The sequence below is a fragment of the Mauremys reevesii genome, linkage group 3 (genome assembly GCF_016161935.1).
Source record: "Mauremys reevesii isolate NIE-2019 linkage group 3, ASM1616193v1, whole genome shotgun sequence".
Lineage (NCBI taxonomy): Eukaryota > Metazoa > Chordata > Testudines > Geoemydidae > Mauremys > Mauremys reevesii.
The window spans coordinates 134,153,419-134,169,296 of NC_052625.1; the positions used below are offsets into that span (position 1 = coordinate 134,153,419).

The following is a 15,878-nucleotide window of genomic DNA, read 5'->3' on the forward strand; positions in this document are numbered from 1 at the left end:
AATGTTGCTAATGATTCATAATGGTAAAAAATCAAATAACAAAAATAAGCTAACATATATTGCATAACCTAATGCTTAAGTGTTTAGAACTCTAATTAGTGTAAAATTGCTGCTTGGACTAGGAACTGACACAAGTGGCTTGAAAAATATCCCAATTCCAAAGTGGTGTGGGTAATTCTCCCCCGGCAATCATTCTGATCTGGGATCTCTCTCTCTCCCCAAGTCCCTGCTTTGCCCTTTCTCTGAGGCCCTGCCCCATTCACTCCATCCTCCCTACTTCTGCTGCTTGCTCTCCCCCACCCTCACTCAGTTTCACCGGGCTGGGGCAGCGGGAGGGGGGTGTGGGCTCTGGGCTAGGGCCGAGGGGTTTGGAATGTTGGAGGGGGCTCCGGGCTGAGCCTGGGGCAGAGGGTTGGGGTGCAGGAGAGGATGTGGAGTGCAGGCTTGGGAAAGGAGTATGGGTGCGGGAGGGGGCTCAGGGCTGGGTGGGTGGTGAGAGGTATAGGCTCCGACCGGGAAGCACTTACCTTGGGTGGCTGGCATGTCCCTGCGGCCCTTGGAGGAAGGGGCTTGGGGGTTCCACATGCTGCCCGCAGGCACTGCCTGTGCCCGCAGGCACTGCCCCCACATCTCCCATTGGCTGCAGTTCCTGGCCAATGGAAGCTGCAGCATTGGAGCTGGGGTGGGGGCAGTGTGCGGAGACCCCCTGTCCCTCCCCAGGGGGGCGCAGGGACATGCTGGCCGCTTCCGGGAGCAGCGCAGAGCCAGGGCAGGTAGGGAGTCTGCCTTAGCCCTGCTGCGCCCTTGGACTTTTATCAACCTAAATCTCCCTGTTTGGCTTCAGTAGCCTCCAGGAGATAGAGCCTGATTCCGGGAGGATTGGCAACCCTAACACATGCGCGCACACTGCTGTATCAGAAATATATGTATGTATTACCATTTTTGATAAAACATCAGAGGATAGATTTTTTTTTTCCAACACTCATCTCTACTTGCATATGCTGAATAGTGCATGAGCCCTTACATACCTGTGCCCTTTGTAGGTGTAACATGTCTGTATTAATGTTTGTCTGCACTCTTTAATCTAAAACCTGTGACTGTTCAAGTATTAGATTTTCTTTTTTTTTAAAGCAAGTTTGAGCACTTGCGCAGAGCATGTATGAGTCTCAGGTACATGCCCAATTTTGTATGTGGAAAAGTGGAGTCCAGGTAGAGCACTGACTGAAAATTCCTATTAACCTAGTTTACTTTCTTGGATAAATCAATGGGGGGAGGACAACATAGAACAGAGATTACTTAATTACATGGCTGAGAAATATCCAGATCTTGCTGAGGTTCATAGACTTGCTGTAAGACTACATAGCTAAGTCATGCTATATCGATAAGATTAATTATCTCCTACCTCAAAGTGCGGTAAGACAAGTGAATACAGGATGGGTCTTGTAACATGTAAAAGGTCCATTGATTATGGCATATATTCAAATCAAACCAATTAGCAGGGTAAAAGCTGCATGTTTAAATTTGTGATCTGAGCTAAATGGATAACTTTTGTGATGTAGAGTGGCTAGGCACCTTTTTTTTTTTTTTTTACAGGAAAGTCCAGTCGAAAAAGGGACCTGACAATGTCCAGTCAGATCTACTGACTGGACACCTATAGTCTGGTTATTGCAAGTGGGGGAGGTGCCGGGTTATCACATGTACCAGCCCCTACTCAGCCAGCGCTGCGTTCTACTTTCATTGGGCAGTTGCAGCTCCCAGACCCAGCTCCACAGGCCAGTCTCTCTGGACCTGGGTGCAAGGGGAGAAGCTGCCACCAAAGGGTGGTAGAGGGGCAGAGGAGTGGATGGAGGTGGGGCAGAGCTGGGGGAAGAGGAAAGGCAGGGGAGGTTCCAGCACTCCTGCTGAAGTGTCCAGTTTTTAAACACTATTATGATGAATGAGTAATAAACTCTTTAATTTGTTATATTAAAATAACAGATGTTAGCACTGTTGATAATCTAATTGACATTTATCTCAATTAGATTATTGTAGGCTGTACAATTAAGACACAATGACTAAATTTTTCATTTAAAATAATAAGAAATAATCTGAGTCTAGTATTGGGTGAAATCCGTCCAGAGAAATGAAATTGATGAATGTCAAATACCTATTTTTAAATTAGAGATGTTGAGTGTGTGCTATGAATAAATCAAAGTACTCACACATTTCAGAAAACTAGTACTCAAATCATTGGCTCTGGGAGAGTAGTAAAGCAAGGGAGACTGTGAAGAAATTTGATCTGCCATTGTTGCTTCAGATGGCTGTGTGAAGACATGCTATCTTAACTCTGTGCATGGAAGTATTAAAACTGAGCTGCTGCTAAAGTACTAGCATAATATATTTAAGCAGACTTAGAAGCATACTGAGCCATCTAGTGAAATTTTGTGATATTAGAGTTGACTCTCTGACAAATGGTTTCTGTTAACTATAGTATTTATGCACTAGGTGTGGAATTTAGCAAACATGGAGAATGTCCACAAGGCCCTCTGCTGCTAATGATTGTAGCAGTGGTGTTCTGTTCTGGGCAGGAAGGGGTCTATGCACAGACCTCAGAGGCCTGCATGAAAGAAGCTGTGGGTGCCTTTTGGAACTATGCTTATGTGGATCCAGTAGTCCTGCAAGAAGGGAGGCACAGGAGGCTGATGGATCCAGTGCCTAAAACCTCCTGCATGGCAGGTGCTGAGGAGCTGTGGGTTTTAATGCAATCGGTAGGCATAAATACTGACTGGTGGTATAGATGTTTTTCCTCCCTGTAACTTGACCACTCACTGGAGGGTGGATTTCTCTCAATCACTGCAGACTTTTCCCATATGCAGCCCCGTTGTTCAGATGGTTGTGCACCCCTGTGAATTTCACCTTAGATTATTGACTTGAATAAGATTTTCACACTTAGCAATTTCTGGTTTGTTGTTTATAAACTAGCATCAAAGCAACAAAGTGAACATCTTTTGTAGTGAATTGACTATCCTGACTGTCTCTACCTAATCTGTAACCTGGAAAGCAGTGATTGGTAAAAGGGTGTAAGAGTCATAGTGGACAAGCAACTCAATTTAAACTCTCAATATGACATCGTGGCAAAAAGGGCTAATGTGTTCCTTGGATGTATAAACAGGAAGGTGTTTTTACCTTTTATATGGCATTGATGAGAATGATATTGGAATAGTTCATCAAGTTCTGGTGCCCACATTTTAAAACAGATATGGAAAAATTCAAGAGGATGCAGAAAAAAAGCAATAAAAATTATTTCAAGTCTGGAGAAAATGCCTTAAAGTGGTACACTAAACAGATAGAGATCTTTAAGTCTATCAGAAAGAAGATTGAGAGGTGATTTTTATTGCAGTATACGAGTACTTTCGCGGGGAGAGAATATTGTGTACTAAAGGGCTCTGTAATGTAACAAAGCAAAAGGCATACCAAAGACCAATGGCTGGAAGTGGAAGCCAGGCACACTCAAATTAGGAACTTTTTTTTTAAACAGTGTAGATGATAGACTGTCAAGGGAAGTGATGAAATTCCTATTTCTTGGCATCTTTTAGTCAAGACGAGCTACCTTTCTGAAGGATATGCTTTAGCGAAACATAAGTTGTGCTTTAGTTAAACACAAGTTATTGGGCTGAATACAGGGTTAACTGGGATATACAGGTGGTCAGACTAGATGATCTAATGAACCCATCTGGCCTTAAACTCTATGAATATGAGAACCTCAGACCTCATGTTATGAGGAGCTCCTGCTTTATACCTAACGTAGTGTGCCACTGACCATGTCCGGTCAGGTATACTGACTGGATACATAAAAGTCCTAAATGTCCTATACTATTTGGGGCCCACTGGATTCAAAATTGAAGTGGGAGATAGCTAGAGAGTCCCACTCTGCAACTGATTTCAAGCCCGTCTTGAAGATGGCTGTGTCTCGGCTGTGGAGAGAAATTAGAAGTCACAGTGGTCTTTTATATTATGGATAATGACTATGTAAAAATGGTTCCTTCTTACAGCAAAGATCTGTTCCCTGTGTGCATTGAGAGTAAATTATATCTGATTCAGTGGCAATACTTTTTTTTACCACTCTGTATCTATATAAAATTGCAGAGACAACACAACTGGACCCAGTTTCTTCTCATGCACCTTCAGTCAAAAGCCAAATTTTGCCCGTATATGTTTTTGCAATCCCATTGAGCACAAATGGGTTGCATAGGTGTAGCTGATAACAGAATTTCTGTCTCACAGAATTTTTTGCTGCGGATGATTTGCCATCAGAGAAGAACCCTGTTTGACTTTTAGACGAGTTTAGGTTTGCAGGGCTGGTAATAAAAACCTAATAAACAGGGCCAATTTTATATAGAAATCACTGACACAGTAAGCTTGGAACTCCACAATATTATTTTAGTCACTTATTAGAGCCAAACCACATTAACTTTTTCTAAATATTCATGCTTTTTTATCCATTCTTGTAGTTAAAAAAAGAAAAATCAAGCTTATTTCTGTGCAATTCTCCTACATTTTGTTCAAGCATAATTTTCTAAAGAGTTAGTCAATTTGGAGACTCTATGATCTACAGTAAAAAATACTATTGTATGCTGGGTGTTCCCAGACCTTCATCAACTACACTAGTCCCTCAGATTCCCCCTCCACTCCTTCCTACTGTACCCTTCCAGTTCTCTCTCTCTCTCAAGACAAATAGTGTTTCAAAATAAAGTCTAGTATCTGTTTTATTAATATCATTAAATAAAAAGTATACCTCCTTTTGCCTCTATATCTGGCTCCTTTTTGATCTTCCCCCAGTCATCCTCATGTAAGACTTTGACTGCTCTGTTTAGCAAGACCTCCTGCTAATCTGTCTTCTGGGCTTGTGCCCCAGCTCCCTCTGCACTTGCTCCACTGGTTGCGTTCTGGACCCTTAGCTTCTGTTCTTTCACAGACAGCCGTCGTTCTGCTGTTATCTGTAGAGAGATGCGCAAAAGCTCACTCCTAGTCCATGATCTCTTTGTTTCTGCTGGTCCCAGCCTCAGAGACAGGAAGCTTTGCATCTTGTTTCCTGTCAGTCACATGCCTGCTTCCAGTCATGTACCCTGGGTCTACAGCTGCCAGTCTTACAAGGCCAAACCCCTTAATAGATATGCTGGGTCACACATGCGCCCAAATGACTAGTGTTCTGTTAGATTCATTTGCCAATGGTTTACCTTCTAAACATTCTCATGTCCAATCTATTTGAAACCAGTCTATTTTTTCCCGTATACCTCTTAAGGTTGCTAAATATAAACCTCATTTTTCATATAGGTGTCAGTTATTTTCCCTTGTGTGTGCTAGCAAATTCCTATTAAAGGTGTTTTAGTATTTCCCTAGTGATGATGGTTATATGCCTATTTAAGTGAACCATACGTTGTGTATTAATATATATTATTTTTGTTTATTTGGATTTATAAACCTATAAATAAGCACCAACTGCATGCCATTGGGGAACCCTTATATATTTCACAATAAAATACACGAATACAAAGAACTGGCCTGCTTACCCTGTTATGTAAAGGCAACTGAGTAATACACCTTCCACAGAAGATATAAAAATCCTTCCCCGAATGCCAGGGAAAAAAAAGATAAACCTTTTGTTGTGTCCTGAATGGTTAACAGACTCTGACTTAATATAGTCTTACAGGCCCTGATTCAGCAACACAGTAAGTACATACTTAACATAAGCATGTGAATAGTCCTACTGATGATAAGTATACTAATGCACTTAAATACATGCTTAATTTCTTCGCTTAATCAAGGCCATATTCCTATTTTCATCATACTAAAGGCTGTCTCCAGCTGAATTGTTATATTACTTTTGCCTTTTTTAAAAAGTCATTCTGGTAAAATACTGTAAGTTACTTGAGTGTTTTATTCAGCTTTAGTATTTGTGTGGTGTTCTCCAGTAGTTTCTTCAATATGACCTGCAAACAGTTTGCACAGTATGAAAAACCTAATTAAATGGAACTTTAAGAAACAAAGAAAAAAAAATTCAACCATTTTCAAAGGTGTTTGAAGAATTCCTAAAATTAAACAGTGCACAAACTGGAAACTCAAGATAAATAAAAAGACTATAAAATACATTGATCGAACCCTGCTATGGCTGTGCAATCATTGCCTCTGTAGGGAGCTCATTAACACTTTATTATAGCCCCATTGATGAAAATGAAGAGACACCAAGTAAATGTACATACGGCAGTTGATGGGGAAACAAATGGCTTTCCATCTACAGTTTTGCAGACAGAATAACCTATAAAAATATATTACTAGCAAAGTGTTGAAACACAACAACTTAAAGATATAAGGAGATATAAGGACCTCCTGAAAAGTTCTGGAAATAATTTAAAATAGATCAAGGCAGAAATAAACATTTTTCTGAATCACAAGATTCAGTGAACTAGAACAGACATTCAGATACACTTGGGATATGTATAGAAGCTTGAATTCAAATGCTGTAAACAAAAGTACAGACTGAGTTTGCGTAGCACTGCTATTATTGTGCACAAGGGAAAACTAAGATAACTTTCATACACAAATTCTTAGCTAATTAATTTGTGTTCTTGTTCCATAATCAGTACATTTATAAAAGCATACTTTATATGAAGCTTTTGTGCCATGTGATTTTCATATACAATAGCATTACTGCTTAAATATTTAGGGCTTATGGTGATGAAAAGGCCACATTACCCCTTTGATTAATCAGGCATTCATATACTACAGAATATATTTTCAGGAGAAAGTCCAGGGTATACATCTTAAAACATTTAAACTGCCTTCACCAAACAAGGACACTCCACCAAAGAAGTAGATTGTATCATGGAATGGGCCACCCAAATACCCTGAGAGAACCAGCTTCAATACAGGGGGAGGTGGGGGAGAACCACTGACCTCATACCCCTACGTGTCATCTACCACCCCACACAGGAACCCAATGAGGTATCAAACAATTATAACCTATATTTCACATCCTGAAAGAAATCTTTCTTGTCTGCCTTTCAAACCCTGCCGCTGCCCCCAACCTCTCCAAGTTCATCATCAGAAGCAAGCTGCCAAGAAACCATGACACCAACTCAAAGTAGTACTGTACCCTGCCAGAACAGATGCAAAACCTGCAGATATATCTCACTACTACAATGACCTATATCCCTCACAACATGCCTTTCAAGATTTGTCGGTCCTACACATGCAGCATTGGTGTACCTTGTCCAGTTCATCAAATGCCACAATAACTGTGTAGGTGAAACCAGATAATCTCTACTTTCTCACAGAAAAAAAAATAAGACAAATTCCCATGGACAAACACTTTTTTCACAAAAAGGTTGGGCGAAAGCCAACAGGTGTGGAGGAGCACATGATTTAGACAGAGACATCCCTTAGGAGAGGCTCTATTAATGGAGATTCTCTCTGTCCTAATAAGGAGGAGAGGCTGGAAGATGATAAAATACGGGTAGGATCTGATGAGAAACAGTCAAATGAAAGAGTCCCATTCAATTACATCACGTAATGGAAGACCGCTAAAAAGTGACAATATTTTAAAGAGCTTCTAACATTTGTATATGTCTAAATAATGGGTGAACTTGAGTGCCTCATATTAAATGAGGATATTGATATAATAAGCATTACAGAAATTTAGTGGATTGAGGATATTCAATGGGACACAGTAATACCTGGATAGAAAATATATTGGAAGGACAGGGCAGGGGGAGTGGCACTATATGTGAAAGGAAGCATAGACTCAAATGAAGTAAAAATCTTAAATGAACCAAACTGTACCATAGAATCTCTATGGATAGTAATTCCATGCTTGAATAATAAGAATATAGGAGTAGGGATATATTACCAACCACCTGACCAGGATGACAATAGTGACTCTGAAATGCTCAGGGAGATTAGAGAGGCTACAAAAATAAAAAACTCAGTAATAATGGGGGATTTCAACTATCCCTGTATTGAATGGGTACATGTCACCTCAGGATGATATGCAGAAGTAAAGTTTCTTGACACCTTTAAATGACTGCTTCTTGGAGCAGCTAGTCCTAGAACCCACTAGAGGAGAGGCAATTCTTGATTTAGTCCTAAGTGGAACGCAGGGTCTGGTCCTATAGGTGAATATAGCTGAACCGCTTGGTAATAGTGACCATAATATAATTAGATTTAACATCCCTGGGATGTGGAGGGGAGACATCACGGCAGCCCACCATGGTAGCATTTAATTTCAGAAAGGGGGACTACACAAAAATAAGGAATTAGTTAAACAGAAATTAAAAGGTACAGTGCCAAAAGTGAAATCCCTGCAAGCTGCATGGAAACTTTTTAAAGACACCGTAATAGAGGCTGAACTTAAATGTATAACCCAAATTAAAAAAACATAGTGACAGAACCAAACAAGTGCCACCGTGGCTAAACAACAAAGTGTAAGAAGCTGAGACACACAAAAAGGCATCCTTTAAAAAGTGGAAGTTAAATCCTAGTGAGGAAAATAGAAAGGAGCATAAACTCTGGCAAATGAAATGTAAAAATATAATTAGGAAGGCCAAAAAATAATATGCAGAACAACTAGCTGAAGACTCAAAAAGTAATAGCAATTTTTTTTTAAGTATATCAGAAGCAGGAAGCTTGCTAAACAATCAGTGGGGCCACTGGACGATTGAGATGCCAGAGGAACACTCCTGAAAGTAAATGAATTTTTTGCATTGGTGTTTATGGCTGAGGATCTGAGGAAGATTTCCAAACTTGAGCCATTATTTTTAGGTGACAATCCGGTGGTTTTGGAACAAATTGATAAACTCAACAGTAATAAGTCACCAAAACCAGATGGTATTCACACAAGAATTTTGAAGGAACTCAAATGTGAAATTGCAGAACTACTAACTGTGGTATGAAACATACCATTTAAATCAGCTTCTGTACCAGATGACTGGAGGATAGCGAACGTGACACCAATTTTTAGAAAAAAGCTCCTGAGGCAATCCTGGCAATTACTGGTCTGTAAACCTAACTTCAGCACCAGGCAAACTGCCTTAAACTACAGAAAAGAACAAAATTATCAGACACGTAGATTAACATGATTTGTTGGGGAAGAGTCAACATGGCTTTTGTAAAGGGAAATCATGCCTCACAAACTAGAATTCTTTGAGGGGGTCAACAAGCATGTGGACAAGGATGATCCAGTGGATATACTGTACTTAGATTTTCAGAAAGCCTTTGACAAAGGCTCTCACCAAAGGCTCTTAAGCAAAGTAAAACTGTCATGGGATAAGAGGGAAGGTCCTCTCATGGATTGATGATTGGTTAAAAGATAGGAAACAAAGGGTAAGAATAAATGGTCAATTTTCAGATTGGAGAGATGTAAATAATGGTGTCCCCAAGGAGTCTGTACCACTGTTCCCTGTAATTTTTTTACAACCATGTGTGGAATGAATTTTGCTATGTGCAATAATATGGAGGTGATGTGTGGCCCAGGGTGGGGCGAGGGTTTCAGAGTCCGGGAGGGGGCTCAGGGCTAGGACAGAGGATTGGAGTGTGGGAGGGTGAAGGGCTCTGGCTGGGGGTGTGGTCTCTGGGGTGCAGCTGGGGATGAGCGGTTTGGGATGCAGGACGGGACTCAGGGCTGTGCGGGGGTGAGAGCTCTGGCTGGAGATGAGTTTGGGGTGAAGGCTGCCCCTGGGCTGCGGCGGGGATAGAGGACTCCCCCCAGCCCTCTCTTGCTGCGACAGCTCCGAGGCTGGGACCAGGGGAGAGGCACCTCTCCCTGCTTGCGTGGCCCTAGATAGCCTGCTGCATGGCTGTGGAGCTTAGAGGGAACTTAGATCTATACTAGGACCAGTACTGTTCAACATATTCATAAATGATCTGGAAAAAAGGGTAAACAGTGAGGTGGTGTAACCGTGCAGGACTCACCCCTGCGGCGCCTCCTGGGGAATTAGCTCTCCAGCCGTCGGAGCGCCCTCTGTAGGCTGGTGTCCTGCTTTTCCTGGCCCCCAAGTCCCTCTCGGACCCGGGGCCCCTTGCATGCCGGGGTGCAGTCCCCTGGCAGTACACCCCTCAGTCTCTGGGTCTCCTCTTCCCAGGGAATCCCCACCCACTATCCCCACATCGCCTTAGTCTTTGGCTACTGCCCAGTCTCCATCTAGCCCCCCTTCACTGGGGCAGACTGCAGTACAAATGCCATTCATCACAGGCAAGGGGGTTTGGACCTGCCTACCCCTTTGGGCTGCCCCCTGCAATTCTAGTATCTATTTGGCCTTCCACTAGGCTGTAGTCTGGGGGTTTCCAGACCAGAGCTCCTCAGCTCCCTGGGCCTTCCCCCAGCCCTGCTCCAGCTCATGTACCTTGGTATGCTCCCAGTAGCCAGGTCCCTCCCCCTCAACAGGCTAGAAAGAGTGTCTGTTTTTGCTCCTGGCCCACTGCCTTCTTATAAGGGCCAGCTGAGCCCTGATTGGGGCATGGCCACAATTGAGCCTACTTCCCCACTCAGCCGGGGAACTGTTCTACTCAATGTGCAGTGGCAGTCAGAAAAGTTATCAGAATGTTGGGTATCATTAAGAAAGGGATAGGTTGGTCTTGGGATGCATCAGGAGAGATTTCCAGTAGAGATAAGGAGGTGTTAGTACCGTTATACAAAGCACTGGTGAGACCTCCTCTGGAATACTGTGTGCAGTTCTGGTTTCCCATGTTTAAGAAGGATGAATTCAAACTGGAACAGGTTCAGAGAAGGGCTACTAGGATGATCTGAGGAATGGAAAACCTGTCTTATGAAAGGAGACTCAAAGAGCTTGGTTTGTTTAGCCTAACCAAAAGAAGGCTGAGGGGAGATATGACTGCTCTCTATAAATATATCAGAGGAATAAATACCAGGGAGGGAGAGGAATTATTTAAGCTCAGTACCAATGTGGACACAAGAACAAATGGAAATAAACTGGATATCAGGAAGGTTAGACTTGAAGGTAGACAAAGGTTTCTAACCATCAGAGGAGTCCTGGAATAGCCTTCCAAGGGAAGTAGTGGGGGCAAAAGACTTATCTGGCTTCAAGACTAAGCTTGTTAAGTTTATGGAGGGGATGGTATAATGGGATAAAATAATTGCCAAAATTAGGCTGTCTTTGAGTACTAGCGGTAAATATGCCCAATGGCTTGTGAAGGGGTGGGATCTGAGTTACTACAGAGAATTCTTTCCTGGGTGTCTGGGCTGGTGAGTCTTGCCCACATGCTCAGGGTTTAGCTGATCGCCATATTTGGGGTCGGGAAGGAATTTTCCTCCAGGGCAGATTGGCAAAAGCTCTGGGGGTTTTTTGCCTTCCTCTGCAGCGTGGGGCACGGGTCACTTGCTGGAAGATTCTCTGCACCTTGAAGTCTTTAAACCATGATTTGAGGACTTCAATGGCTCAGACACAGGTTTGATACAGGAGTGGGTGGATGAGATTCTGTGGCCTGCATTGTGCAGGAGGTCAGACTAGATGATCATAATGGTCCCTTCTGACCTTAAAGTCTATGATTCTATGGTTCTAGGTAGTAATAGGGAAAATATCATATTGCCTCTATATAAATCCCGGATATGCCCACATCTTGAATACTGCCTGCAGATCTGGTTGTCCCATCTCAAAAAGGATGTATTGGAATTGGAAAAGGTACCGAAAGGGACTAGAAAAAATGATTTAGGGGTATAGAACAGCTTCAGTATGAGGAGAGATTAATAAGATTGGGACTTTTCAGCTTGGCAAAGAGACAACTAAAGGGGGATATGATAGAAATCTATAAAATCATGACTGGTGTGGAGAAAGTAAACAACGAAGTATTATTTGTTCCTTCTCATACACAAGAACGAGGGGTCACCAAATGAAATTAATAGGAAGCAGGTTTAAAACAAACAAAAGGAAGTATTTCTTCACACAATGCCCAGTCAACCTCTGGAACTCTTGCCAGAGGATATTGTGAAGTCCAAGACTATAACAGTTAAAAAAAGAACTAGATAAATTAATGGAGGATAAGTCCATTAATGGCTATTAGCCAGGATGGACAGGGATGCAAAACCATGCTCTGAAGTGTCCCAAACCTCTGTTTGCCAGAAATTGGGAATGGGCGACGGGGGATGGATCAGTTGATGATTACTTGTTCTGTTCATTTCCTCTTAAGCACCTGGCATTGCCCACTGTTGGAAGACAGGCTACTGGGCTAGATGGATCATCGGTGTGACCCAGTGTGGCCATTCTTATGAGATCATCCTTTTCTCTTCCTGCAATCCTCTGCGTCATTGACTAGGCACCCTCCAACTTCTGCCATATATGAAGCAGGGGTCCTACAGAGTATGTCTATATTGCACGTGAAACCTGCATCTGTAGGGACCTGGGCTTGTGGACTCAGTTTTTCCAAATCATTATTTAAACATCCACACTGCATCATAAACCTGAGCTTGCAGTTGCTGGACCTGGGTCTCATAGCCGTGCTTACATGTCCATAGTGACTACAGACTTTCTGACTCAGATCTGTGGCTTGAGCTGCATCCAGACTGCAAAATGACAGGGCTTGGACCAGAGTCACAGCAGGGTCCTGGGACCTGAGCTTGCTCACCCAAGTCAAACTGATTTGTATGTGAGCAGAAAGGTGTCTTGGGCTCAAACCTGAGTCAGAGCCTGAGTTTAGTGTGCAGTGTATATATACCTACAGATAACAGTCTCCAGTGCATGACCCTGACTGTTGTGCACTGAATAACACAAAGGTCCTGTGGGAAAAGTAGTAGTACTGTGTGATTTTTACCAAAAACAAAAAACCAAACCAAAAAAAAAAAAACCCCAAAAAACCAAACACCCAAATTTTATAAAAAAACATTATTCATATTTTTCTGATTTTTACCCTACTTTTGTATCATTCAATATATAAAAATAATTTGTTTTATTAGGAAAGTATGAGACATGTACTGTGATAATACATTAGTCTGGGTGTATACACAGAGCTGTCTGTTGAAGTAAAGCTATGTATTAGTCTAGAAGTTACAATAAACAAACAAGCTCACATGCAAGCTCTGAAGTCCATGCACATCTTAATGTACTGACGGATCTCACTCCCACAACGTACATATTTCAAGTTGTTAGCAGAGAATGGTTTAAATATCTGACACAATGGAAAAAACAAAAATCTATCAGAATACTTTCCAGAACACAAGGATGTATTCAAAAGCTTTTAAAAAAACAAAACAGGAGAAAAGGATGAAGTTGAGTGTATGTGCTATAAATGGTGTGGTGCAGTTATTAAATGTAAATATTTATAGGCTATTAGTTCTAAGTCTAAACGGCAAACTGTTTTTATTCAAATGAAAAGTTTTATTTGGGGATTAGAGAGAGATTGTTTTGTTTAAACTCAGAGTGGCATTTTGTTTTTACTTCTGCAGCAAACCACATAGAATCCCATTCATCAAAGCATAAATCTACTGAATACTTTTTTCCTTTGTCCTTCTGTCCAACAAAATAAACCCTGATTACTGACCCAGAAAAAATAATAGTTTTTTCCACCGATTTTCACTTGCTTTTGTGGTTGTAGTAATAAACACCAATACATTCCTGGGAAAAATTAAATAAAATAAAAACCGAAAATGAAGGGCCCTAATCATATTGCATTCGCTAAAGGGGCCCAACATAAGGCAGTAAGACAACCTTAATTCTGGCATTTCCTAATTTTTGTGTGATTGACTTTGTAACCTTAATGTTCTCTTAATATTGTTTTTTAATGCAATATGTTAGTCTATACTTTGGACTTTTCGTTTAGCTATGCTACACATAGGTGGTTGCCTGACAATGCCCTAAAGGTGCTCTCCTCCCTCCGCCCGGCATCAGAGAGGAGGAGGGTATTGTTTCCTTTTTATGCCTTAAGATGGCTTTAGAATTTCAACTTAGTACATCTTTCCTAATGTATAAAGCACTATAAAGGTGTACATTTTCTCACTAATAATTATGTCATTATGTTTAAAATATATAACAGTCATATAATCTATTAATACTGTTTTATGCTAATATTCATTAACTATTAATGAAGTTTGGTCAGTGTGCTTTTATTAAAAGTGAAAAACATAAGAGTGGTATAGTTAAGAGTAACTTACGTTAATGTCTTATCCTACTTGGAATATGTAAGAAATGTGAAGTTTCCAGTATGGTAGACGTAGCCTTTTGGGATCAAAGGCTTGTGACTAATTTCTAAGAGGATCCAAAAATTATCCCTCTAATTTTACTGTCCTTGTATTTTCATTGCAATACTTTTGTTTTCTTTCAGATTGGGCAACTTGTGTTTAAAGGTATGAAAAAACTAAACCGAATCCAGTCAATAGTTTTTGAGACTGCCTACAGTACAAATGAGAACATGCTGATCTGTGCACCCACTGGAGCTGGGAAAACTAACATTGCCATGCTAACTGTCCTGCATGAAATTCGCCAGCATGTTCAGCAAGGAGTTATCAAAAAGGATGAGTTTAAGGTAGGAATTCAATGAACCAAAACCAGCTTTTTTAACTCATAAGATAAAACCCATTATACAGTTATACACATTATATGAAATCAAGAAGTTTTCAAGGGTGTTATACTTCTCCAGGTCTCATAGAAAATGCTGGTGATTTACTTCATTACTATTAAACCAATTCCTATTTGTGTTCTGAAAATCTTATTACCCATGTGAAAAGCTATGAAAATGCATTTAGCTTTGATGCAGAACCAATTCTCAAAGTAATGAGGCTGTATAAACATAATCCATTGTCCTCTAAACAGCGGCACACTTATCTAACAAAGATAACTACTTTTCATATATCACTATTAAGATTTTTCACTGTAAGTGCCTAGAATCATATTTCACAATAAATTGTGATTTGTATTGGTTGCCATGAAACAAATTACATTGTGCAGTTTGCTCATTTATCAAGCTAGTATCCTTTTGGTGCAGATTGTGTATGTTGCTCCTATGAAGGCTTTGGCAGCTGAAATGACAAATTACTTCAGCAAGCGTCTGGAGCCACTAGGCATCACTGTGAAAGAGCTGACCGGTGATATGCAGTTGTCAAAAGGTGAAATTCTTCGAACACAGGTATGTTTTGTTTCAGTTGAATAGTGCCTGTGTGCAGGCATGTGTGTACACTTTAATTTGTTAAAAAAAACTTCATTGTCAAAAGTTGTAGTAGTTGGAATGTAACATTCCAACTACTGTAACATTGTAACATTGTGGTATTAATTATACTGTGTATGTTTAAAATGTGACCAAAGTTTGGAACACCTTCACTATGGAGAAAACTTTCAGATAGATCTGAAAAACAAACCTAAACTGATCTATTTTTTTCACTGAAATTTGAGGTTCCATCTACAACCCTATAATACACCCACAACCTTCCTATCATTTCCTGGTTTTATTAGGTCCCTGGGTAGACCCATGGTCTCTTCATTGCTTATAATCATTAGTAGAACCAGATCCCTTACTTCTGGGTTCCAGCCTTTTAATGGATTATTGTTCCTACCTTTTAATGATTGTGTCAGGGATTGTGGTACTAGGTATTCGTTTTAAAAAAAAAATCTCCCCAGCTTCCCTCAACACCCCTCTCCAAAAAATACCCCCCCAACAACACCCCCCTCACCCAAAAGTCAAGTAGGGTCAGGTCTTCAGATGGAAAATGCAGAAGAAGTTTGAAATATTACTACAACATTGTTGTTGTGTAAATGAATATTTTGTCAGACCTCTTTTTAAAGTATACAGTGGTGGTGTAGCTGTATTGGTCCCAGGATATTAGAAAGACAAGGTGGGTGAGGTCATGTCTCTTATTGGAAGTTGGTCCAATAAAAGATATTACCTCACCCACCTTGTTAATC

General features: G+C 40.9%; 1 protein-coding gene across 2 annotated transcripts in view; it reads left to right on the top strand.

Moving 5' to 3' along the window:
* ASCC3 (activating signal cointegrator 1 complex subunit 3) overlaps window positions 1-15,878 on the top strand; it is a 493,632-nt gene that overhangs the window by 125,854 nt on the left and 351,900 nt on the right. For both annotated transcript variants that reach the window (XM_039531733.1, XM_039531734.1), the window contains exons 9-10: window positions 14,305-14,505; window positions 14,965-15,105. In XM_039531733.1, coding sequence (XP_039387667.1) covers window positions 14,305-14,505; window positions 14,965-15,105 — 342 coding nt within the window. The remainder of the gene's footprint in view (window positions 1-14,304; window positions 14,506-14,964; window positions 15,106-15,878) is intronic.